Source organism: Heteronotia binoei, chromosome 18 (assembly GCF_032191835.1).
Source record: "Heteronotia binoei isolate CCM8104 ecotype False Entrance Well chromosome 18, APGP_CSIRO_Hbin_v1, whole genome shotgun sequence".
NCBI lineage: Eukaryota > Metazoa > Chordata > Lepidosauria > Squamata > Gekkonidae > Heteronotia > Heteronotia binoei.
Genome location: NC_083240.1, coordinates 22,712,837 through 22,740,495, shown reverse-complemented (window position 1 = coordinate 22,740,495; position 27,659 = coordinate 22,712,837). Strand labels below are relative to the sequence as shown.

Sequence of the window (27,659 nt, the reverse complement as noted above, 5' to 3'; positions counted from 1 at the left end):
ACCTTCTTATAGCTGCAGCCCCTCCAGTGGCTGATTTGGCACTTGAAAAGGAGTGCAGCTGGGGGAACACGAGTGCCTTATTCCACCACCTTCAAGACTGGACCCTTGTGGCATTTCAAAATGACTTTGAAATGACAGCAACTTCTTTGGGGTAGCCATGAGGACACTGTCATGTCTTCTTTGGCCCTCAAAGGTAAGTATGTGACCTACCTCCATAGAGAAAAAAATTGTACTGAATGCAGTGTAAGCAGTAGAAAAAAGCCCAGTAGGAACTCATTTGCATATTAGGCCACACCCACTGCCACCAAGCCAGCTGGAACTGTGTTCCTGTGCATTCTTGCTCAAAAAAAAGCCCTGAGTGTAAGAGATCCATCTTTGGTGCTTGATCTATGTTGGCTCTTTCACATGTTACCAGTCACCATGTGATGTTGCATGCATGGTAATGAACAGACCCAGGATGCAGTTTGTGTGTATTAGAGAAAAGACAGAGATTTAGAATAACACTGCAGTCTAGTACCCTGCAACGTAGACTTAGGAATGTCCCAGTGAACTCAGGGGCCATACACAGGATCAGTCTGTTTGAATATGTGTGTCTGTCTTCAAATGTGACGCTTAACAATGCCTTTTAGGTCAATGTCTGAACGTTATCCACAAGGGGAAAAAAGTGGAGAGGCATTCATAACAGAAATCAACATTCTGGTGATTGCTGGTTCTATGGAAAGTAACAGAAGCAATAACTGCTCTAAATGTCTCATGTGATGAAAACGTCCTAACCAGGCGGTTAATCCCAAGGAAGCTCCAATACAGAGATCCACTGCTCGGACAGAGATAAATTTCCTACTCTGATCAAGAGTATTAGGATAGAGTTTAGGTTTATAGGAGACTGCAGCACTGCCATGTGGAAAAGACACACTTTTCTCGCATGCCACACGGTGGCACTAACTGATCAGAGAATTACGGTGCCTTCCTGGCTTTGATATGAAATAAAAGCTTCTGTTGTTAGGGGTCACCCCCGCCCTGTTTAAATATTCTATAATCACTAAGATTACAGTCTTAAGAATTATGTTGGATGTTTCAGGTCTGTGCTTTGAATAATTAGGAGAAAGCAAGAACACAGTGATTATAGATTACTGACATCGAGCAGAATTCGCGGGAGGTGTAAGTCTGCTTTGATGCATAGAAGGGAGACGGAAGGAAGTGAGATTTAATTGTCAACTGAGATACTGCACAAAGAGCAGCTTGCTGGAAGTTCTTGCCCCTGCAGCTTTCTTACCCCTACACAATGAGATGTGAAAAAGCCAGAGATTGCCCCTTTGGGACATCCTGGTAAAAGATTGCTGCTGACTTTCACACATCAGTTCAGTTCTGGGATCCCAAGAGTGGATGTCTTAGGTCTAGTCTAGACAATATGAGCAATACACAGCACATGTGTTCGTTTGTAAGAGTTATCGCGTGTATTTGTATTGCTTAGCTGGTAGCTTGCCCCCTCAGGAATCAATCAATCAAATTAAAGAAATGTCAGTTTTTGAATGTAACTTTGGCACATATGAATCCTACTCCTAAAATTGTAGTGACCCTACTGAAATTTATCATTCTCACAGTCAAGTACTACACAAAGAAGCTTGCACTGTTCCTATGCAAAGTGACCTCATGCAATCACTGTATTCTTGCAATATTTTAACTATTTTGCACCAACTACAGCAAGTCTCTCCCTATCAGGAGTGACCTATCGTGAAATATTTCATGCATTAGAATGTTGATGTGTTTATACAAGCTTTAAGACTACGAATTTCAACAGGTAGTGCATGCAGGAGCAAAACTTGCATGATCGATTAGCAGTGGACAATCAAACAATACTGAAGACATGGAGGTGCAAAATGGAACCAGATATGCAGGGGGAAATGGAACCAGTTACATAGGAAAGTCCATTGACTATGATGTTTGGGCCCGATAAATCAGAATTGGACAATGGAATCATTCCTGCACACTGGACTGTCCCTACTCAGGATTAAACATAAAGCAAAGCCAAAATTTGTGTGAGCATTCAAAGTTGTGAGGGCACAGAATAGGAGTCTACAGTCTATGGCTCCAGAGTCAAATTTGGCTCAGTATTGATAGAAGCACTTTATTTACAAAAGAAAACCAGATCTCTGTGTTATAGTATATTGGATGGGGAGGTTAGATGCTAGAATAACCAATATGTGAAGGGAATGGCAGGTAAAGATTTTTTATGGGACTAAAGGGTTACTTAGAGACACTTTACAGAAAGGGAAATGATAGATGTGAACACTTAAACTAAGAATTCCAACAGCGAACCATGCCCAGATGTATGCCAGTGCCCTAAAACAATCGTGTAGTGAGCTGCTGGATATATTTATGAATGACTGTAAGCAGGGGTCATTTTGTAGAAAAATAGGTGGTTGAGCTCATCCAGGGATTGTTATGCAGCTGCACATACTATTCAATGGACAAAAAGGTGGAACTCTTAGAAAGGTTCAGGAACTGCGCTCCTGTGAGCTCCCACTGAATCTGAGGCCTGACTGTAAGACCTTGTGTGTTCCACTTCCTAATAAATAAAAACCCTGCAATAGTCAGTGTTTGGGCTGCAGAAACTTTATGGATTATTAATCAATGTTCAGTTGCAGATTTTCAGTTACCCAAATGGGCTTAACATTGACTCTTTGTCAGTCTCTTGCTCTGAATTTGACATAGTTTGGATCTTTAATCGTAACAGGTTGTTGACCCTGACATTGAATCTTAGAATGAGATCCCCCCACCACCATTGAGGAATTTCTCCAGTCTTATCAAAACCTTTGCTGCTTCTGTCAGACCCCACAGATGCTCTGTCACAGCAGGAATTTTCAAATCTGCCTCCATGTTTTGCTTTTGGTGAAGTTCACTGCATACAAAACCCAGTTTCTTATGTCACAGGAAAACAACCTTGTGTATGTAAGCACTGTCAAGTTGCAACTGACTTATGGCAGCCTTGGCAAGAAGCTTTTGAGGCAAGTGAGAAGTCAAAGGTGATTTGCCTTGGCTTTCCTCTGCAGAGTCTTCCTTGGGGGGGGGGGGTGTCTCCCTTCCAAGTACCAACTCTCCTTAGCTTCAGAGATCCGATGAGATTAGGCTATCCCATGCCCCCTTCCTTTGCAAAACAACCTTTGCCCGGGAAAAGTCATGAAGAACAGCTTTTAAAGACAGCCTTCCCTTTCATAGCTACTAGGGATGAGACACAGGAAGGAGCTCCAAGAGCTACACCTGCAGCCCTTTTGGTCTCGCTTTGCAGAACGGGAAAGCTGCCGCCACGGCTGTCCCAGATCTCACAACTCAGCTGCTTAATGTTGCCGCTCACATGGCACAACTACAGAGGGTTGAATTCTGCTTTGCTAATCCCATTTCCACTACCAGATGCCTCCAAGGACATCTTCAGGTCAGACTGGCGAGCCCTCAAAGCAAGGGTAATTGGGCACAGGAGAAAAACAGTGAGGGCCAATGCCAGACCTAAGGGACTGGGAACAGGATTTTTTGTTCTTTTTTTGCTGTTTGGGGGGGAAAAGAAAGAAAAAAGATCTGGCCTCTCCTGGCTAAAGCACTTGCATGAGAATCTCACTATTTCTAGTCCACAGCAGACCTACTCTTGAAAGGGCCAGTCAATACTGAGTAGAAAAATGGCTTGCTTTATAATGGGAGGCTTCTGTTTGTTTGTCTGCTTGTTAATGTAATCCAGCCTCTTGCCTTCCATAGGTCAAAGCCACCTGCAGCTAGCCTTGCAAGGAGACAGAGAATGGAGTCTGAGTCCAGTGGCATCTTTAAGATCAACAAAGTTTTATTCAAGAAAAAAGCTTATATGAATAAAACTTTGTTGGTCTTAAAGGTGCCACTGGACTTCAACTTTGTTCTGCTTCTTCAGACCTACACGGCTACCAACTTGAAGGAGAGAGAGAGAGAGAGAGAGGTTTCCAGCCTGAAAGAAAAGCCATTGCAAGAGAGGCTATAAATCCCCCTTGAATCCGTCCCTGAGGAGGTGGCATATGGACTTGGTAATTAAGTGGTTGACAGAGAGGTATGGCCGGGTCCCTGCCATAAGAGAGCTATTTTGAAAGCTTGGACTCAAAGGGGAGGGGGAAAAAAGAAGGCAAAGCTCACCTGTTCACCTTGCCTTTCAAAGGTCTGGAGGAATAAAAGTCATAATAATGAAAAAAAACCCTGAGCTGTATTATGCAACAAGTATTTTTTTAAAAGGAGAGGGGTGGGGGGAGAAGAGAGAAAAGAGCCTCAAGCGTAAGGCGCGCCTGGACTAGGCCAGGCACCACACTCAGATTCAATCACTGACTAATCTCCTTCAGGGCAGAGAAATTTGGAAACATCAGGAAATCAAACTGTGAAGCCTGCGATAGAATGTGATTTATGTGAAAATGTGAGGCGGCTAATGTGCTTGGCTTCAGGATTTAGCAGCATGCTCTGCTTGGAACCCAATCTGAGGCCTGCCTGGCGAGGAACACTCCTGGCACTCCCTAAACGTGCTCAGCCAAGCGCCACGCGTTTTCCAAATTCCGATCCGAATCTAAAGTGCTCCCCCCACCCCCCCTGCCCTGCAATCCCACTTTAAACTCTGAGCTGCATTTCCAAGGAAGCCTTTCCCAGGATGTGCATCTATAAACAGGGACGTGTGCATGCATAAGCAGGCTGAATAATTGGGCAGAACTTTGCGCTTCCCTCCCAAGGCATAAAAGAGATTTACGGCTGGTTTGGTGTCGTTCTCGAGTCGTTTTCCTGACGCACTGCAGATTTTCAAACCTGCTGCCACCTTCTCCTTCCGTGCAACGTCGCAGGCTTCGGACCAGTATCAGTGATGCCCTCAAAAAGTTTCAGAGCAGTTTCTCCCTCCCGTGGGGGTGATTTGGCCCATCTGTTTAAGGTCAGGGCTGTGTGTGCTGGCACGAAGCAAGAAAGGACTCTTGTTTTTTTCCCTGCATAGCCACTTCTATGCTTATGCTGTGACCTGCACCAGGAGCAGGAAGAGTGCAGAAGGCATGACTGAGCCATGGGTTTTCAGACACTTCGAGCTTCTGTTTCTATACAGAAAAAACAAGGCTGAAAAGAGAGGCTCGTTCACATGCAGACAATGTCAGGAACAGCAATCCTATGAAAGACTGGAGCAAACCAGAGAGAACACAGCAAGGCCTAAGGAAGAAGCCTGGGAGAAAAGGCAGACCAGGGAATCACCCTATGGGCCATTTTTGGCTCAACTACCAAGCAAACAATACTGACCCTAAGCTTGGGCTATTGTGGCTGCCCTTACTGGGGACCTGTCAGGGATGCCTACTTTGCTACTCTTCTATCAGAACAGTCTCATCAACCACTTGAGTCATATCCATTCTAGCACTTCCCCCTAACAGGTGTTTCCAGGCCTTGAATTCAGCAGGACCTCACAGGAGCACAGCTCCTGAACCTTTCTGAGAGTTCCCGCTCTTCCTCCCCACCAACCTTGTCCATTGAACAGTAGGTGCAACTGTATAACAATCCTTGGATTAGGAGAGTGGGCAGCCGGGCAGCCAGCCAGCCACCAGGAGCTTTGTCACACCCCCAGCAGCCCTCATTAACCCCTGGAGAAGCCCATGCCACCCTTTCTCCACTTCTTATGTGCTTTTGGGTGGTGGGTGGCTTGCTGGCCTTTTGACTGTGCGTGGGGGGGAGGAGCAGCCAAGGAGAGCCCCAGGTGTGTGAGGCCTGCTTGGGCTGGCTGGATCTCTAGCCAGCCCAAGCAGGCCTTGCTTGCCCAGGGCTCTCCTTTCTTGCATCAGGTTGCTTTTGGTTGGTGGGAAGGGCAGCATATGCTAATGAGTTATGCTAATGAACTCCACCATCTATTTTTTTTTTTTTACAAAACGACCCCTGGGTGTTTCCCAGCTTTTTACTTCAATGCCGTCTCTCCAGTAGGGTTGGAGTCAACACACCTTGAGGTAGGGCAGGGTCCACCACCACTGACCCTTATCCCACACCTCCTCTGCTACCCACCTGCATGCCCTTCCACTGGCAGCTTATTTGGAAGTGCTCCACCTCTTGTGGTTCTTGTCACTTGTGCTGCCCAGCATCACCATTGGTGACTGTGCAAGTGATACCAGCATTGTTCTTGATAGTCTCAGCAGTGGTACTCTTAGCCATGCACACCACACAGTGCTGTTGAGGAAAGGGCATGCAGATGGCTCATGGGCATAGGCAGAAAGAGCGATGTGAGCGGGGGTCCTGATGGTGAGGGCTGGGTACTCTCTGGGGCCCTCCTTCAAAACCTGAAACTGGTCTTAGGTATCAGGACAACAAGACCCATGGAAGAGGGAAGGGCGTAGACTGTCCAATTTCTTGTAGGGGGCTGGGGCTCGTCCAGAGGCATTACTATGATAGGTCCCTAAAAGAAATGGGATCCAATGGCATCATAGGGAGGAGCCAGTGACATTACAGGAAGGGACCTCCATTATCACTACCTATTGAGCTGGGGATTCAGGGAGAAGCCTCCAGAAATTTAGCGGGAATTCCCCTAACAATGAGCCAAACCTAGGGAAAAGTGGGAGTTGGCCACTGGTTATAGTGGTATCTCAGCAGTCTCCTGCTGTGTCGTTTTTGAAATGCACTTTTAGAATTAACAGTCACTTTAAGATCTGCAAACATGCATATTATGTGCATAGGATAAACTAATGGTCACAAATTTGATAGTAAAAGGCAACACAAAAAAGCCTTTAGGGGGACTTTTTAAAAAGTTTCCCTGGATGTTCATTTACAGGTGTCTTGTTTCTGCCTTATTCATACGGGTAATGTACTGAGATTTACCAAAATAGGGCATGAGCCCCCAAGTCTTGTATTGGTTGCCCAGAGGAGGCTCAGCTCCTCCTGGAAAAATCCAGAGGGGGCTCGAGCCCCTGAGCACCCCCCCTCCCCATAGTTTATGCCTTTGGCAGAGGGGGGTGGGTCATGTCTGGAGCCAGGATGGAGCTGAGCAGGTCAGAAAGTGTAACCTAGCTTTTCATAACTCACTAGTGGATACTGGATGAATCCCAGCTTACTAAATAGGACGATTTACAACTCTGATCCTTCTTCCCTTGCAACAGTTCTCAGGAGTCCAACAGGGAGAGCAGATCGGAACAGATGGATACTCCTTCCTGCAAGCTTTGCTGAGGGACCTGTCTGCCTCTGCTTGGTTTAACCTGGCAAAGCGCAGCCTCTGTCCTCCCCAGCAGCCCCGGTGCTATCCAGCGCCTCACAGAAAGTATCCCTCTATGCCCCAGCAATCCTGTCCCCAAGGCTCCAAGCAGTCAGCCCCGGAACTCATTTTGCAAACATAGTTGTGGGCCCAGCAGGAGTAATGGAGCAGCAATATCCTGGGAACGGGGATCGCAAGGACAGCATTGCTTTCAGACTAAATTGACCAATGAAAATGAGCTGCAAATTGCCGGGGGTGGGGTGGAATTCATCTCTGGGCCGACTCCATTGGGGGTCTGCGGAGCTTCAGTCAAGGAGGGGTTTGGCCTGGCTGATTCTCAGCACAGCTTTTCCGACAGAACACGAGATTTCTCCAACTGCTGGCCTCTTTTGCATTCCGTAGCCCGTTCCTGCCAAGAGGGATGCCTTGCTGCTCAAATGATGCGCGGTTCAATACGGCTGCTATCTGTATGCAACAGCGAGCGGCTCTGGAATGATCTGCACACTTCAAACAGCAGGCAGCCATGAGAGAGAAAGATGGGGCTGAAAGGAAGCAACCCGGCCTCCCTGGGGGGCGGGGGGGGGGGGGAAGAAAAGTGAAAGAGGCGGGTGACAAGCTGACCAGTTTGTGGCTTACAATGGAATGTTTGTCATGGCAACAAGTTAAAACTTACAGTACAGGCAGACAAATGTCTGCCAGATCAATTTTTTTGAAAAAATGATTTGTGGGCAGAAACGGAGGCAAGCCCTGGGACGCCAGAAGCACAGCAGGTACATGTACACATTGACTCGCCACATGTGATTATCCCTCAGGCTACCTCACTGGCTTTGCGCACTGAGCTATGCTTGTTATAAACTGTGAAATGGCCTTGCATGCTTACCATGCCTGCCAAAGGCACAGATAGCCTTGCCTTAAAGCCAAACTGTACAGGTCCATGCTCAGAGATCCCAAGCATTCCCCCTCCTTTCTAAATAGCAGTGGCATGGAGATCTGGTTTAGATCAAGCCTTGTAGGTGGGGGGAAAGGGTATTAAAACCTCTTCCCCTCTGTGCTTTTTCTATACAGTCTCTTTGTATTTGCCAAAAAGGCACACAGTAGCTTTATGGGGGAATTTCAGGCTGGAAAAACTGGCTGAGGGGGTGGGGGAAAGTAAACTTGCACTTCCTCTTCCCTCCCATCTGTCATAGCCCTGACCCAAAGTGGGTCCCTTTGCCTGCTATTGGGGAAGGGAGGGAGGGAGGGAATCCAACTGCAGAACTCTGAGCATCTTGAGCAGTTTGATCCAAACAATAAAAGGTGATAAATACTGCTGTATAGACAGTATGAGGGAAGAACCACTACAAAAGCTCTTAAAATACACAGCCTTCCGCTCCAACAATCCTCAGCATATTCAATAGCCTTGACACCCTACCACAGATCCCCCTCCCTATAAACAAGACCTTAGTTGCAATCAGCTCTGTGAAATCTTCCTTTTGCAAATTTAGGCCACTGGCTCCTGAAAGACACACCAGCTGCGTCTAGCTGCAGACTATGACACCCGACCCTTCCATCCCACTGCGCCAAGGCCATAGCCCAGCATACTCACACATTGGTTTCAGCTGGCCAATCAGCTCCTCTTTTGTCCATTTGGCCCACTCTTTCTTGTCGGTGTTTATGGAGCAAAGAATGGGGCCACACGGCTTCCCACAGTCCTCGATGGCGGGTACATTCAAGTAGTGAACCAGCACGATGTCAGGGTTCTAAAGGGAGAATGGCAGAACAGGCATTATTACTATAATTACTATTATTATTAATAATAACTTATTATTTACATAGTGCCTTCTAATCAATAGAAGCTCACAAGAAAGTTTGCAACTGGGGGGAAAAGGCAATGCTGCTAAACAACAGAAAAGGTGTAGGTAGGGAAGGGGCTAGGGCTCAGGGATCGAGCACCAGCTTTCCCAGGCTTGATCCCAGCAACTTGATTTAAAAGGCTCAGGAAGTAGGAGAGGGAAAGACCTCTGCCTGAGACCCTGTAGAGCTGCTGCCAATTATAGCAGACAAGACTGACCTTGACAGACAAAGGATATAAGACAATCTGACGGGTTCAACTCCAGGCGTGTATGCCAGGCCTTTTTGCTCAGTGCATGGGGCTGTTTCTTTGTCACCAAAAGGACCAAGGAGAGCCACTGTGGCACTGGGACTGTTGCTGAGCCTTGTTTGCTGCTAAGGTTGCCAACTCTGGCTTGGGGAATTGCTGCAGATTTGGGGGTGGTTGCCTGGGGAGGGCAGAGTACAGGGAGAGAATTCAGTGGGGATAAGATAGCATAGAGTCTGCCTGCCAAAGCTGCCACCTCTTCCAGCAAAAACTAATCTCTGTAGTCTGGAGATCAGTGGTAATTTTGGGAGATCTCCAAAGTCCACCTTGAGATTGGTAACCTTGCTTGATCCTGGTGTGTCTAGCCAAGTACAATCCTTGTCTGTACCCCCCCCCCCTCCTGGGCTGGCCCTGCCAGTTCCAGCACTAGGGGTTCTGCCGCTTGAGGCAGACCCCTGCGCTGCCCCCCCACAAGCTCCCTTGGCATGTGGCACAATGATGTCACTGAAAGTGATGATGTCACTGAAAGTGACATCATCACACAGGGCCGGGAATGAGGGAGTGATGGGCAGCACACAAAAGTACCGCTTCACCACCGCTTTCCTTTACAGTATGCTCTTTAGGGGCTTCATTGGAAGCCTCCAAAGAATGCACTGTTTAGTGGTGCCCGAAAGCAGCAGGGCACTACTAAAACAGTGTGTTCTTCAGAGGCTTCCTTGGAAGTGCATTCCAGTGTAGTGTACTGTGTAGAGCAAGGGGGAGTAAGGGGGTGCCTAATGGCACCTCTAAGGCAGGGTAGCATTCTAGGCAGCCACCTACCCTGCCTACTCCCACTCGCCAACCCTGTCTGGGGCAGGAAACTGGGTGCTCCCCATGGGACCTGGTGACACTATAAATGCAGAGGAGGCGCCAGAAGTTAGCCTTGCCTAGGGTGCTGGACAGTTTAGGGCCAGTCCTGCCCCCCCCCCCACAATTTGCTGATACACAACTTCATAATTAGATGCTGTGGGGCTTTTTTGGCACTCAGGCCACTGTACCCTAGTGCCATCCTATTATTTCCTCTGGCTGTCCCAAACTACAACCCACTTGTTTGATTATTAAAAGCCCTATCAAAACAGTCAAACTATGATGAAGACACAGCAGGAGCCAGAGGAAGCAGAGGCTCAGAAATTGCAGTTGAACTTCTGCCTGCTTTATTTGAGAGTTCTCTTAAAGGGGAAACATCCTGGTATATATTGTTGGAGATCCAGTTACCTATCTCTCTCTCTGCCTCCTTAAGCCAATTCTCTCATTTAAATAAGAGACTTCCTCTTTGGGTAACAACTGAGGGCTTATAAATGTGTGACTCAGCTTAAGACTACACAGTTCACAATTTCTGTTTGTGGCACATTTCAGTCTGGACTATGTTGGCCCCACTATCATTCACATTGCCAGACCCCACCCATTTACAACCCTGCTTGCATCTGTGAAGCATGGGAGCTATGTGTAAGGCTCTTCCTCATTACATTTTTTTCATCAGGTCTGGCTTAACATTTTAGTTTTGATGCTTGAAAGCACCAAAGAAGAGTGGCTTTTCACAGTGAACCAGTTCCAGAGAGAAAGGGGGGAGGGGGAGATAACTCAAGAACACTAACAGCATTGCAGGGGATCGCACATGAAATTGCCTTACTAAATCAGACCCCAACTATTAAGCTCAATATTGTCTACTCTGACTGGCAGCAGCTCTCAACTGCCATCTTTCAAAGCAGCCTGTTAATTGGAGATACTGCAGGTTGAACCTAGGACTTCCAGCATGCAAAGCTCTACCACTGATCTATGGCCCCTTTCCTGTCTGGATGGAGCTCCCTATCTATTCAGACCCCACAGAATTCCAAGTTGTGGGATGAAAAACATCAGGCCACCAAAACATTGAAGAAGGTAACAGTTCTCAGAGATCTGGATTTGCTGTGCATGTAATACTAAAAACAGTGGCTACTAGCAGGGCTTTTTTTGTAGCAGGAACTCCTTTGCATATGAGGCCACATCCCTCTGATATAGCCAATCCTCCAAGAGCTTACAGGGCTCTTAGTACAGGACCTACTGTTAGCTCCAGGAGGATTGGCTACATCAGGGGTGTGTGGCCAAATATGCAAAGGAGTTCCTGCTACAAAAAAAGCCCTGGCTACCAGCCATGGTGACTGAGAGGAAACACATTCAGAGGCATTAAAGCTCTGAATCTCAGAGTCAGGAGGCAACATCAGAGCAACATCAGAGCAAGGTCTCAGCCTCCATGTCCTGTTGTTGGCCCTCTGGAGGCAGTGTGTGAGGCAGGATGCTGGAATAGATGGACCATTGGTCTGATCCAGCAGGGCTCTTCTTATGTTCTGAATAAATGATTCTGCACGATGCATTGCCATTCATTTTGAGTCTAATCATCTATGTCTTCTGATAGGTTTGCAATTTGGGAATATGTGCATTCTCTGAAACTCAGGAATATTTGGCTTGATATGATATATTCAGTCATTTTTTTTCCTATAGTATTTAATTAAATTCTGGAGAGAATGAAATGTTAACCAGTAATGCAACACTATAAAGTGGTGCCATTTATTCTTGGTATGTTTATCGCTTGAAAGCAAATGGCAGCATTAGAAAAACCTTTGTCCAACTTGGCTAATATGCAATATTTAATCCCAGTTTGTTACGCTGTTTAATTGATTTCAAGATATACTGAAAACTTTGTCTGATCTCACAAGTTTTAAATGATCTCTGTGGTGCATTTACTATCAGGAATAGTTTATCTATTTGTCTGTTTAAAATATTAAAAACCCACCTTTCTTCTCACACAGCTGAAATATTTGAGAGGTGCGAAAACTTTAGGAAGTTCCATCTTATGTGGTATATACACATTTTTTTCTTTTTGGCCATAAGATTTTATTAGATCTAGGAGAGTATCACATATGGAGCAAATGCAATGTGAGATACATAATACCCACAATACTGAATATGTCCCTGCATGTTTACAATATCAGCGTATGCAAAATAGTGAGTAGTTTTAGCCACCTTCAAGCCATGGCAAGATCTATACTGTCATAATAATTCATCAAACTTAGTCAACTGTGAAATATAAAGTTATCTGTTTACTGAGAAGATCTGTATGCTGCCTTTCCCGAGACCTTCTTGAGCTGGTTAACCAAGTCACAACAAATTCAGAACTCAACAAAGAAGCAGTCAGCTGGCCTCCCTAGCAATAAAACCTTTCCAATCTACCAGGCATAAAATAACAATCCAATAAAAGCGGCATAAAACAGTAGAAGTAGAGAGCAAGCTGCTTGAAAATAACCAGAATAGTCAACTTATTTTAAAAATGGATATATTAGGTAAATGGTTAAATATCACATAAGAAACATAGATGGAGTTGAAAGATCTGAAGATTCCCACTTGGGTCAAAGATGGTGTAAGATCCACAATCAGATCTTCAGGACATATTTCCATTGTAAACAGCAGTTACTATTAGAGCCTCTAACTGGGATCAGAAACCCCAAGATGAGGTGGATGGGTGATTCATTCTCACACTTGGTCTTTTCTCCATCTCAAACAGCCCCACCCTGCCACCAAGCTTCTCTTTCCCCCAATGGGAGAAGAATACAAGCTCAAGCAGGCAATCTGTATGTCTCCTCTAGTATGGCCCTTGGACAGCATAGGATTGCCAGGTTGGTGTTGGAAAATACCTGGTTACTTTGGAGGTGGAGCCAGGAGAGGGTGGGGGTTGGAGAGGGGAATGGCCTCAGCAGGGTACAATGCCAGAGAGCTAAGATCAGCTGTAAAAGCAGGAGATCTCCAGGCCCCACCTGTGAAGTGCTTGTGATGACTAAACCCCTTTTTCAATATGTTTTGGGACTCCAGCTTGCATTAGGCTAAAACTGGTCCCAAGATATCTTTGCCAGCAGGTGGATGAGTCACCTTGCAAGAAATAGCCAACATATCCTTAACTTTCTTTTGAAATGCAACACAGAATAAAACACCTAGCAAAACAGTGATAGAGGAGAAGTATTTTTGCTTCTGCAGGCAGTTATTCCTTTCCTTAAACAATTACTGCCCTACTTGGAAGAGGCAGCTTCAAAGCCAGCTATCCCTTTGGCTGGTCCTAATTTTCCAAGTGACACCAAGTCCAGAAGAGCATGACAGAAACAGAACCATTTCTCCCACTTTCAGTACAAATCAGCTCTAGGCCATTGCAGAAAAATGGAAGGCTTGTGTGCCCCTCCCACATTCCCACACTGTCCACCCCATCCAGTCAAAGAATGCAGCTTTAAACTGGATAAATGTTCCTTGACTGAAACAGAGCTTGCTAGGGTGGACAATGACATGCAAGGTGCACACTGGTCATGTGAGAGGCACTTGAAATACTGTGAACATCTGATCTAAAGTGCTGTAAATCACTGGAAGACCCTCTGGGTGAGTAGAGATTTTTTAAAAAAACACCTAATGAATGAATGAACGAATTAATGAACAAATGATTGCATCTGTTATAACACAAAGTTGAGGTCCTAGAATTGGACTACTGCAACTCACTCTATGCTGGTTTGCCCTTGAAACTAATCTGGAAACTGCAGCGGGTGCAGAATGTGGTAGCTCGCCTGCTGACTGCATCACCTGTATGGGTGGGTATATGGCCGGTGCTCCGTGGCCTGCACTCTATAGGCTTCCATGCCTATAGAGTACTGGGTCCACTTCAAGGTCTTAGTTTTGACTTTTAAAGCCTTGTGCAGCCTGGGACCAACATACCTGTGGGACCGTTTCTTCCGATATATGCCTCGGAGGTCGCCTTGTTTGGCTTCCCAAGGTCTTTTGACTGTCCCTGGCCCAAGAGATGCCTGTCTTGCCTCTACCAGGGTTAGGAATTTCTTAGTCCTGGCCCCGACCTGGTGGAATCAGCTCCCTATGGAGATCTGGACCCTACCTGGCTTGCTAGCCTTTCATAGGGCCTGTAAAACAGAGCTGTTCCACCAGGCTTTTGGATAAGGCTGTGGGTATCTGTCTATTAGATCAGTTGGCCTCCCCTACTGTGCTGTTCTGCTGTACCATCCTGCTATACCATTTTGCTTTACCATCTTGTTGGACCATCCTGTTGTACTTTTACTAAATACTGTAACTGTTTTTTATTGTAATGTTACTGTGATTTTATTGTGATTTCATTTTTACTATGATGTACTCTGCTGTGAGCCCCCATAGGGGAATGGGTGGAATATAACTATAATAATAATAATAGAGGAAAAACTTTAGGATTCTATCCTGGGGTATCTAGAAGATATATTGGAACTGAGGTCTCTGTGCTGATGCACCTCCACAGGCACATGGATTAAATGTTGGTGCAACTTTTTCAGTATAGCGACCAAAACTTGTTGTGTGTATGGGGTGGGGGGCAACTCAAGAAGGCAGAAGGGCTCAAAACAGTTGCTGTCTGCTGCCTGTGCATTGTAACATGCTACAATCATCCAGGAAGATGCTGATGGTCTCTTTAATAAAGATACAGTAACTTTATTCAGGAGAAATGAATGAAAGAACACCATAACCTGTTGCCAGCCTTACCAGTAGCTGACTGTAGCAATTGGGATTGTCGGGTTTGCAAAAGTCAGTCTGGTTTGTCCCAGGTAAAACAGGTGTTGCTCTACACTTTGTTAGCAACAGATCCAGGGGGCATTCCAACACATTTTATGACCAGAGAAGCAAACCACTGTATCACTGAAAAAAACTCTTGTGAAGTTGTGGGATATATATTCTGTAAGAAATGATGGCTTCCTTCCCCCATTTTCTAGACAAAGTGCTTTGCAGAAAGCACTTATAAAGTCAACAGTCTTTGTCCAGATGTGCACCTGCAATTTTGATCTTCCACAAGGAGGCGATTGAGCGTTGTGTCGGCAGCGCTAGGCCCTATGCCAGAAATCAATGAGCCTTATCCCAACACAGGCAAACAGACGTTGAAATCCTCCTGGAACTGGTCAACTGCAAAGCCTTCCCAGAAAACTTTCCAAGGAAGAAAGTTCAATTTGAGTGTTTATTACGGGTTAGATAAATGAATAATCTTAAGAACAACAAGACGACCAAGAAACAACCCCCATGGTAGATAACACCAAGATTGAAAACTTGATTTCTCTCCCTAAAGTCATTTACTTCTAAATTCACAAACTTTAATGACTGCTCTGGAATTATTTATAAAAATAAATAGGATAATGGTGTAATTAAAACTCTAATGTTCCATTAATGCCGTTAGAGCATGGCTCGGGAGAGGACAGGATATACAAGCTGGCATTTGTTCACGGAAAAGGGAGTCACTTTCCTCGTGGTGGAAGTACCAGAGCAGCAAATAAGCTCCCACGCTAACGAGAAAAATTTACTAATGAATATATGCTGTGAGCCAATTAATTGCTTGTCCTTCAGATGGGCTTAAACACACTTAAGGGGCTTGAGTCAGGCGAAGAGCAGGAGAAACTCTGGAGGACCAAAAGACTGCGGCCCTTGCAAGGAATAAAAATCTGGGGAGAAACACTCTTTCCTGGTTCCCCAGTGGCCCTCCTAGAAGACTTGGCACTGGCTGTCTGTGGGACCAGACAGCTTCTCTTGGACAGCCATAATAAACATTTCATTGAATAAAATAATTAATAAATCTGGGTTGCTACAAAGGGGAGAACTAGGGACAACCATTTACAATGAGCCATTCATAAAACGAATGACAGAAAAGGCAGCTTGCAACTCAAAAGCATTTTTAAAAAATTAAGTTCTGCATCTCATCTAGGATGAGCCATATGTGCGCAAGCCTGCACCCACGCAAACAGACGCTGGCTATTTTGTGCAGATTGCACCTTCTCATTAGAATCCAAAGGTCTCCAGGCTTATTTTAAAACTAAGTTTAGAGTAATAGTTTCAGATATAAGCATGGAAATGCTGATACCCTAGATCAGTCTTGTCACATACCAGGCTTGATAGCATGCAGGACACATATTTTAAATAAACTTTCTCTTTTCCATTCAGCTGGAGGTGAAGCTACTGTTTTTCTCTATGTTCACCTTAATTCCTGCGCTACGTGAGCAGTACAAATAGTGTACCATCTGAGAGTTCTTGGTTGCTTATGGCAGAAGCACTCTGCAACTATATTTTCCTTAACTCTTTGAGATTTTTTTTTTGGGCTCAGATTGCTACTGCTGCTACATACATTCTTCTGAATAACATTACTTTTGGCAAGTAATCCTTATAAAACATAGAGCCAGCAAAGTACAGTGGACAGAATGCCAGACTAGGGGTGAAGAGAAGAGAAGAGAAGAGAAGAGAAGAGAAGAGAAGAGAAGAGAAGAGAAGAGAAGAGAAGAGAAGAGAAGAGAAGAGAAGAGAAGAGAAGAGAAGAGAAGAGAAGAGAAGAGATGAGATGAGATGAGATGAGATTCTGGGGCTACCTTTACGGTAATTTCAGCCAAGACCCTTAAGCAGCTATTCCCTAAGGGGGGACCCTGGTTGCACCCCTCACCAATAATAGTTCAGGACTTTCAAAAACAGGAAGTAGCTGTACATGGGATCACATTTGTCTGGGTCAAATAGTGGTGGCCGGCTGCTTTCTGGTTGAAAGTGGCTAGGCTGTAGAGGCAGGCAATAGCAAGCCTTGCCTCCAAGCTCCACTAGGGGCACACAAATGCATATACATACAAATACCGAAAAAATCAGGTAGAGGTAGAATGCAGCTGATGCTTGGTATGATATAGAGAAAGAAGACCCTACAAAGTGAAGCAAAAGACTCAAGAGGATGATCATGAGTTAAATCCAGCTACTCTTGGAAGAAACTTATGATCTGGATCCATTTTGATTGGGCTTTGGAACAATTTTGGACACAGACTGGCTTGGTCATCTTGCTTGATAACCAATACTGGGTGACAGACAAGGCAGGGTTTCACTCTCTTGATTCTCCTGGATGTCTTGCCTTGTATTTGATATCATCAGCCATGGAAATTCTTTTGGAATACCTTGCAGGGTTGAAGGTAATGGTTTACTGCTGTGTGGTGGTTTCTGCCCTTCCTGGTAGGTAAGTCTCAGAAGCTAGTGCGGGAAAGATGATTTTTTTGTCTCCAGGCCCAGGGGGGTAATTGCATACTTCCCCCACAGCCCAATTTTATTTCCCCTGCAATTTGACATCTACATGAAACTGCTGGGAGATGTCATCTGGTACAGTGCCATCAGTTCACTGGTGACAGCCAGCAGTGTTTCTCCTTTTCATCTGAACCATGTGTGTCAGCCAGTCCTGAATAGGCGTCTGGAGATCAGTGGATGAGATGAGAGTGAATACACTGAAGTTTTGTCCACATCAAGTCAGAGATAATGATGGTGAAGGATTCAGCAAATTGGTTGACAAGGGAAATGCCTTTTCTGGATGGGATTATGCTCACCTAGAAGACTCAGATTCATAGCTTGGATGTCCTCCTGAGTTCTACATTACTGCCAGAACCACAGATAATAGTTGCCCTCAGGAGTGCCTTTTATCAGCTTTGGCTGATTCACCAACTACACTTGCTACCAGAACAAAAAAGATACTTCCATAACCACATGTACCTTGGTGACTTCTAGATTAGACTGATGCAGGGCGCTCAGACTGGATTTCAAGACTATACAGAAACAGTAAAAAAATGCAGTCATTTGGGTTTTGTTGGGGTGGGGAACTGTGAGCAGAAAAGTACATTTATTTATTTGGTTTAATTTATATCCCACCCTTCCTTCAAGTGGGCTTATTACACTGGTGCACTTGTGACCAGCAACTTGTGTGCTGGTTTGGACCTCTAAATCCTAAACCAATTGGATATGAAGTATTTCCAATGGTACCTAGTCTCATATGAGCCTTCCTGCACGAAGATTTGCTAGTGAGGCTCTGCTCAGAATCCAATTTGAGATAGATGCTAGGCTTAGCAGGGCCTTGTTGATAATTTCCCCTTTGCCGCAGAATTTGCTTTCCCAAGAGACACACCTTTCTCCTTCTCTGCCCTTTTTTGGGTGCAAAGACTTTCTTATTGGGGATTTGTAAGCGCTGGTTAGATCTCTTCAAACCTTTCATACATTTTTAATAACCAATATATCTCATTCTCAACATGGCCAAATCTGCGAATACTCAATCCAAAGACTGGACCCTGAGCAGACAAAACAGAATATTTTTGCAAACCTGAAAAAAGCCTCAGGTTTGTGGGAAAACCTAAAAGCTTAAAAAAAAATTAGGGTGTTCTCCCCCCTCCCCCATAACAGAAGCAGCACCTGTAGCTTTAAGAAATGAAGGCTAAACTGGACAAGAGGAGTAAGCTGCTTTGGGTTCCCAATGAAGAGAAATATGGGGGATAAATGAAACCAGGGCTTTTTTTGAGCAGGAACACACAGGAACACTGTTCTGGCTGGCTTGGCATCAGGGGGTGTGGCCTAATATACAGATGAATTCCTGCGGGGCTTTTTCTAAAAAAAAAAACCCTTTGTGAAACAATGGTAATATCAGGGGTGTGGCCTAATATGCAAATAAGCTCCTGCTGGACTTTTTCTACAAAAAACCCCCTGAATGAAGCGAATAAATAATAAATACAGCTGAAGATGGAGGGCAGACAAAAGGTAGGTTGGAAAGAGGGAAGAAAAGACAGAGGCAGGGACCAGTGAGGAAATGTAGGAAGGGAAGTAAGAACTGTGTAGGGTGGGGATACAAGAGAAAGTAACCTGCCTCCCACAAGTCCTTGCAACTGGAGCTGGCACAGCAAATGGCACCATGTAAATGGGCCATAGTTTTCTTGGGTAGAGGCTGCCAAGGGGAGGGAAGAAGGGAATGCTGAAGATGGAAGCAGATAATGGTAGACTGGCCGGTGGGTGGGAAGGAAAGAAGGAAGCAAGAAAAAGGGTGCTACTGTGGTTTCACAGAAGGGAAAAAAGAAATAGTGGGAGAGGGGAATATAAGATGCCCCCACTAGTTCTTGTGGGTCACCATTTGTATTATTGATTGATTTGTATTACTATATACCTGTAATCCAGCAAGCCATTGAACTGGATCCCTGCCATTTCCAGAGAGAATGCCCCCTTTTAAAATTCAGAGTGTGTGTGTGGGGGGGAGGGGAGGTGGGTTCTCCACAGCTAACCTTACCGCAACCTGCCATCAAAGGTCACCTATCCATATCCTTTTGGTCCCATGTCCTCCATGGCATCTGTCAGACTGGAACAGACTTTTTTTCCTTGCTGCCACAGATGCAAAAGAGAAAGGCAAAGGGGAGGAGGTAGAAGGGAAGGGTCCCCCTTGCAATTAAACAAGTGGGCACAAGAGGGAATTCTAGCAGGGCCAGCTTTGTCCAGCCAGGAGGGGGAAAAAAACTCCTTCCCTTTCTATACAGCAATGAAAGGACTGTTTGTATCTGGTCACCTTCCTTATTGGCAGCAAGCTTTTCTGCAGCGTCAAAGTGAAGTTAAATCAGGTTTGATGGGTCAGCTCTTCAGTTCTTCCTGCTGCAGTGGCCAGCAGACAAATGCTGAGGCTGGGCAAGAACTGACAGGTAGGGTTGCCAATCCCCAGGTAGGGGCAGGAGATCCCCAGTTTGGATGTCCTCCCCCCACTTCAGGGTCATCAGAAAACAGGGGGGAGGGAAATTCTTCTGGGCACTCCATTATTCCCTATGGAGACTGATTCCCAAAGGGTATAATGGGGAATTGATCTGCAGGTATCTGTCGCTGTAGGGGGATGTTTCTTGAGGTAGAGGCACCATATTTTCAACATAGCATCCAGTGCCTCTCCTCAAAACACCTGCCAAGTTTCAAAAGGATTGGACCAGGGGGTCCAATTCTACGAGCCTTGAAAGAAGGTGCCCCTATACGTCATTATTCCAAATGGAGGGAAGGCATTTAAAAGGCATGTGGTCCCTTTAAATGTGATGACTATCTTTGGAGTTCAATTGTGCTTGTCATACCCTTGCTCCTGGCTCCACCCCCAAAGTCTCCTGGCTCCACCCCCAAAGTCCCCAGATATTTCTTGAATTGGACTTGGCAACCCTACCAACAGGGTCCAAATTTTGCCTTGGGCCTCTAGCTGCTGGCCCTTGCCCCAAACTCAGAGTCAGCTGCCCCTGGTCCTGGCTTGGCCCTGACAGCATTTGACCAGAGTATGTCAGATGTCCAAATCCCTTGTTATATCCTGCCCAGTTTTGAATGACTTTGGAAGGACATCTGGAGAGAGTGATGCCTTGTAACAGAGGATGCTTCTGATACAGAGCAGAGCAAATCATTCCCACATAAGGCCATCCGAGAGAGACGCAGACAAAGCAATCGCAAACCCATCGCTTAAATATGATAGTGAGAGTTCCCGAAGGCATAGAGAAGTTCCTGTCCTTTTGCTTGCTTCCATTCATTCCACCGTAATGGGTGTTATTAGAAATGTATCATATTTATTGTCCTATTATGGTGAATTAATCCTGCCCTAGATGCAGTTATTTTCCAAAGCCCATTGAGGACTTCACCCCAATCAGCTTTTATGATAGCCAAACGCATCCTCTGTGTGTATAAGTCTTCTCCTTTCTTCCCAAGGCATTCTTTGCATACAATGCTGCATCTCTGGATCTAAAAACAACGATCTGAATCACTTGTCACAGACTTAAGACTTGAGTAGACAACAATTTCAAAAGTTTGTTAAAAATCAAACTGATCAAAACAATACTAAAACCTCATCCCCAGTGGAAAGCAGAACCCTGAGGATCCAATCTTCATGGATTTGCATCAGCAAAGGTTGTTGGAGAATTCTATTTTCAGACCCCCCTCTCCAATCTTTAATTAGATGATTTCTGCACATAATTGGGCAGCTATTTTGAATTGCCACTGCATGGCCATTGTTAAGCTGATAGTGTGTGCTCATGTGTAATTCACGCATGGGTCTGATAATAAATTCTAGTTACTTCCTCCCCCTCAAACTGCCTGCATCAGCTAATTTTGGTAAAGTTATCTGAATGGTTTAGTAAGGTAAGTTTAACATGGTCCACAAATCTCCTTAAAAACAGGTTTTATTGAATGAAGATGTGTGCCTGATTCTTCCTGGGAGGTGGGTCTCATTGACTCCCCCTTTCTCTCCTCCCCATGCTTCTTTGAGAATGGATTCCCCACGCTTCCATCCTCTCACTTAACTCCCCAGTGCCCAGTCCCCCAGAAAACTTCATGTTCCCTTCTCAAACAGCTTGTGGCTAAGCAGTGCTGTTAACCCAGTACGGTGCTGTTTTCTGGGTCCTGTTAGGTGTAGCACTTTAACAGGGACTTTTGATGGAAAAAGTACACCAATCTGTTGCATGCCCTGGTAAGCTACCCTTTAGAGCTTAGCCTGATGTAGTGAAGAAGTGAAGATTGCAGATTTATACCCCGCCCTTCTCTCTGAATCAGAGACTCAGAGCGGCTTACAATCTCCTATATCTTCTCCCCCCACAACAGACACCCTGTGAAGTGGGTGGGGCTGAGAGGGCTTTCACAGCAGCTGCCCTTTCAAGGACATCCTCAGTGATAGCTATGGCTAACCCAAGGCCATTCCAGCAGGTGCAAGTGGAGGAGTGGGAAATCAAACCCGGTTCTCCCAGATAAGAGTTCACGCACTTAACCACTACACCAAACTGACTCTCTAGTGGTTAGATTAAGGTCTGAGAAATCCAGGATGAATTTGCACCCTGCTATGGAAGCTTGCTGGGTTTTTCTTGAGCAAGTCACACACCCTCAGCCTAACCCACCTCTCACTCAGTGCAAAACACTGGAAAGCCCGCACCCCCCTGCTGGCATTCTACCTTCATGATAGTTTTTTTAAAATGTAAAGTCCCCTTTTAAATCCTGTTTAAAATCCTGGGGAGGGACGGTGGCTCAGTGGTAGAGCATCTGCTTGGTAAGCAGAAGGTCCCAGGTTCAATCCCCGGCATCTCCAAAAAAGGGTCCAGGCAAAATGGTGTGAAAAACCTCAGCTTGAGACCCTGGAGAGCCGCTGCCAGTCTGAGAAGACAATACTGACTTTGATGGACCAAGGGTCTGATTCAGTATAAGGCAGCTTCATATGTTCATATATGTTCATATGTTCATATTGTTGTACATATAATAAAAAGAAAAAGGGGATAATGATTTCATAAGCCACTTTGAGTTCACACAAGCAAGAAAACTGGGGTATAGACATCCACATAGGACCAAGCCTCAGATTCAGTGGGAGCTCACAGAAGCACAGCTCCTGAACCTTTCTGAGAGTTCCTCCTCCTCCTTCTGAGAGTTCCACCTCCTTGTCCATTGAATAGTATTGCAGCTGCATAACAATCCCTGGATGAGCTCCACCACCTATTTTTCTACAAAACGACCCCTGCATAGGACTATTATAATCTATTCTACAAAGGACAGCTCTTGAGAATAATTCAGACATTTCAACAGATACACAATGCAGCAGCTCCATCGATTATTGGGACTCTTACCTCCAACACTGATTGGTTGTGAGATGCAATGGGAAATCAGTGTGGTATGGATGTGCTTTCAAACAGAAGCCCAATGCTTAGAAAGTTCTGTGGAGGCTGACTGCAGATATTTGGTGGCAAATTTGTTAACTGAAGCAGGAGGAATTTTACTGGCTAAACTTTGGAAGTAAAACCTATTACCATTGATATAACTTGGGAAATATAACATGTTTAACACAAATGCTCATGAGAAAACCAATTCTTTTCAAGCACCCTTGGGAAGGAATCACTGACACCAGTGAAAAATGTGTGCAATGGCAGTAGCTGTTTCTTGGGAGTTGGAATAAGACACTGCCAACAGAAAATGTCAATCCGGAAGTATTCATTTTGATTGGAATTGATTGCTCAGACCAGTCAAGAGCATGATTGTTGTTTAATCTATATATTTTCTTAGGTTTTCACCTATTTTTATGATGCTAGAGTTTATGAATTCTTGTATGTTTAATTGATGATGTTCAAAAGAGCTCTAAATTGGCTCACATGGTTAGTTCGTAGCAGAATGGTTTTGGAGTATTTGATAATAGTCTTCTTTTCCTCCTTGCACATTTGACTTGTTTCTTTTAAAGACTTTTCGAAGGAGCATAGCACACAAACGGCTATGATATGTGTGTGTGTGTGTATGGGGGGGGGGAAGCATTTTTAATTGTTATTTTTCCCATTTACAGGAACACACTAGCATTGAAGTGCAGTTTAAAAGCCATACCATTTTTAAAAAACTCTGCTCGTCTTGATTGAAATTATAAGCAAGAGAAAGCTTTCCTTGAAGCAAGCTGGGTTAATTCCAGCATCAAACCTGTTATTTTCAAACTCTGGCGACCTTGCTACTAATTTATTTTGTCAAAAGAAATCCCAAAAGCAAAGTCTTGGGAAGCAGAATTCTCATTCTGTGATCTTCTGCAGGATCCTGGCAAACCTACAGTCATGCCTAAAGGTTTAATGCTGCAACTAGAGACAGAGCTGGCCCTGAATCTGTTCTGGAATTTGTGACTGTTATGACAACAAAGCCTTAGAGCAGGACAAGAAAAATGCCAAAGCCAAGAAAGAAGATGGGTCTCTATTATCTGAGTGTTCACAATACAACTCTGCTGAGAAGGAAACATTGCTTTGTTCCAGAGTCTCTCTTCCCAGAGCTCCAAATGGAGATGGGAATTCTTTCATTAAGGAATCAACATTAACAATAAGCCTGCTTTAAAAGAACCAGCCAAGAGGTTCTCACAGGACAACCAAGCTGCTCTTTCACCAATTGCTTAGTTCACTCACACCTTGCATTCTACCCAGGGGTTGCCAACTCTGAGTTAGGAAGTTCTGGGAGAGTTTGGGCGGAGCCTGGGGCGGAAGCTCAATAGGAGTGTGGTGCCATAGATTCCACCCTCTGAAGGTGTCATTTTCTTCCAGGAAACTGATCTCTATAGTCTGGGGATCAGTTGTAATTCTGACAGAACTCCAAACCCAACATGGAGGTTGGCCTACCACTATGACGTTAACCTACCACTATGACATGGCCAACTCCATCTCTTCTCCCTCAGTATGCTCTGTCATATCCGTTCCGAATCCCAGTCCCAATCCCAATCATATTGTGTCCCCTATGCTTACTTAATAAACCAAACAGGCAAAACCCACTTGCCTCAACAGCTGCCTTCCCCTGAACTTCCTGTATTTAAGAAATTAATGCAAGACCTTCACAATGGCATCAAAAAGGCTGGTTATCACTGGATTACTTTGGGCTCCAGCCTTTTAAATGGTCTTTCTTTTTATTGTTAATTGTAACTGGCTGTAAACAAATAAATCTTACATCACAAGAAAAGGGGGAAAGCTTCTACAGTAAAATCTGTGCATGTAGCTACAGAATCATTTATGTATGTGATGTCTCTCTCATTTACTCACTTGGACACATATATATGCAACACCCTTCTATGATTGCATCTTCCTTCAAATTACTGAAAAGAACCTCCAAAGCCTCCTAACCCTTCCCCCCAAACATTTTATTTGACTGCTGCCTGCCAATTTGGCTAGCTCTGTGTCTCCCTCCATCTGAAATATTCATTCATCATAATTAGATGTCATCCCCAGTCCCAACTGCTGCTCTCAGGATTGGAAACCTTTTCTTCCCAGCAGGCTTCTGTGTCTTTTCATAGCTCGGTGATGGCCAGAAATTCAACAGGTGCATCTTTCCAAATTATGCAGAAAGCTCCCTCTGTTGGATTTCTGTATGTCCTGCTATACATTTTACTTAGGAATGTAGGTCCAGTAACAGAGGGAGGGGGAGATGTTAGAAAGAGAGTCTGGTTTAAGACAAGATCTAAACCTAAACAAGTTTTAAATCAACCTCCTTTTGTAGCATACCTTCTGTCCCACTTGTGGTGTTTGTTATGAATACTAAAGGTTTCAACTAATGGATGTGCACTCTAGTGCATGCGATGAAGTCAGCTCTGACTCGTAAGAGCTGTTACCAGAAAAAGTTTCATGAGTCTTTATGAGACCTGTTTTATTTTGCTGCTATAGAATGACATGCCTATCCAGGCGACACAATGATCGATGTCCCACTACAACTATACTTTTTTTTTTTTTTTTTAGCAAGAACGCAGTTCTGGTTGGCTTGGTGTCAAGGGATGTGGCCTAATAAGCAAATGAGTTCCTGTTGGGCTTTTGCTACAAAAAAGTCCTGACCATGACATCACAGGGATGATGATATCACAGTGAGAGAAAACAGCTGTCCTTGTGTCCTTTTGTGTAAGTCCTGATGGCATGTGGCCTGATCCCTTTAGGAACCTGGACACTGGACTAGATGAAACCAATATTTCTTTGATAAATATGCAATCATACATCTTTTCCAAACATTTGCATTCCTGCTTTCCTAAAAGCATATTTCTTTTCAAGCTGTGTTATAAGGAATGTTTTGGAAAGTTATCAGGGGCTCCTAGAATCAGCAATAGTGGTCCTGGTCTAAGTTGGAATTTTTTAAATTAATCAGCTAAAAGGCAGGTGATTAATGAGCTACAAATGCTTTTATCAATTGAGGGGTGATCTATGATGGAGAGAGACAAAATTAGGCTCTTCCAGTAAGACAAGCAGCAGCAAGCAAAGGGGTTCAGCAGGCAGCAAGGATGTAACCACTGAGCATTCAGTGGGGGTCCCAGATCTTTACCAAAGGGACAATCAGTGGGCAGCCAGGTGAGCCACTGACATTGGTAGTTCCACCAGGCAACCCTTCTGCCTCTCTCATGATCTCTTCCTCCAAGGGCATGAGGCCATTATTCCCAGTGGTTACAGTTCAGAAGCAGTGGACTTTTCCTAATTGTTACAACCATGTTGCAACCTGCCAATGAATCCCAACTTATCTGCAATTTATCCCAAAGGGCTGGCAGCCCTCCTACACATCTCCAACTTGCTGAGCATTTTATGTTTTAATTGACTGCTGATCGGGTGATTCAGAAATATTTTGATAAACCTGGGGAGGCAGGAGGAAGACCAGCTCATCATAAATCCTTTCTTGGCAATTTTATGCATTTACTTATCATCCAAACGTTTTACAGGTTTCCCCCAGGCATTCACTAGCCATGGAGATCTGCTCTATTGGGTTGCACGGGATGGTCATAATGGTGTTGCTGGTCACCTCACCTCTCATTAATCACAGAAGCTGAGGCAGAGGGAGAAGAAAGCAAACCAGCACATGGAGCAGACACACATCCCAAGAGGATATCTATGAGGCAAATCTTTCTTGTTTTTACTCTGTGGAATCTCAGCAAGTTATAATGTGTTAAATGACCTTTAAAGCCCTATATGTCCTGGGTCCTGCCTACCTCCTGGACCGCCTTTCCCTATACGAGCCTCAGAGAGCACTACAATCAAGCTCACAAAACCTCTTAATGATCCCCGGGCCAAAGGATGCTCAGCTATCCACCACTAGGACAAGAGCCTTTTCGGTGGCAGCCCCTACCCTCTGAAATGCTCTCCCTGAAAATATCAGGGCCCTGTGGGACTTGCCACAATTCCACAGGGCCTGAAAACAGAACTGTTCAAACAGGCTTTTAACATCTAATGGAGGTGTCCAGTACTTCACCACCCCACAGCATTAATATCTTAACCCAACCCAAACAGAAATGCAAGGCGCTCAATAACATCCAATAACATCACAGTAAACAGCACAGTAAACAGGTAGCCGGCTCAAGGTTGACTCTGCCTTCCATCCTTCTGAGGTCGGTAAAATGAGTACCCAGCTTGCTGAGGGAAAAGTGTAGATGAGTGGGGAAGGCAATGGCAAACCACCCCGTAAAAAGTCTGCCGTGAAAACGTGAAAGCAATGTCACCCCAGTGTCGAAAAAGACTGATGCTTGCACCTTTACCTTTTAAACAGCGCGAATCAAGAAGTAATAATAACGCCGTCTAGGGATCAAACTTGTATACAGTTGAGATGTTTTAATAGCTTATTGTGATTTTATTGTAATAATGTAATTTTATGTTGTTCTAATTGATGGTAGCCACCCTGAGCCCGTCAGGGGAGGGCAGGATACAAATATAATAAAATAAATAAATCCATGCACAAAATCAAGGATCAATCATATCTTGAAAAGGCAGTTGCTGGCTCACATTGCTTAGTCACACTCGAATTCTAATATATTTATGTCCTTGTCCTTAGGATGTTGTTCCCACCCAGATGAACCCGAACAGGTGATAGCATGACAGCAGCATCAGATTATCACTCTCAACATTTCATAATTAAGAAGGATACATTTACACACCTATTGCCAATTCTTACATCTTTATTTGCCTCACTATTTCCCCCTGGAATTAAATCTAAACAATGATGCCCTTTATAAACTTAGCTTGTTATTCCTGCTTGCATCTGTTGAAATGTTTCATTATATTGTATGCTTGTATGCTAATTTGCTATTTAACCTCTGCC

General features: G+C 44.7%; 1 protein-coding gene across 7 annotated transcripts in view; it reads right to left on the bottom strand.

The window, feature by feature from the left end:
* CAMTA1 (calmodulin binding transcription activator 1) overlaps positions 1 to 27,659 on the bottom strand; it is an 898,374-nt gene that overhangs the window by 85,471 nt on the left and 785,244 nt on the right. For all 7 annotated transcript variants that reach the window (XM_060259691.1, XM_060259693.1, XM_060259694.1 and 4 more), the window contains exon 6: positions 8,781 to 8,934. In XM_060259691.1, coding sequence (XP_060115674.1) covers positions 8,781 to 8,934 — 154 coding nt within the window. The remainder of the gene's footprint in view (positions 1 to 8,780; positions 8,935 to 27,659) is intronic.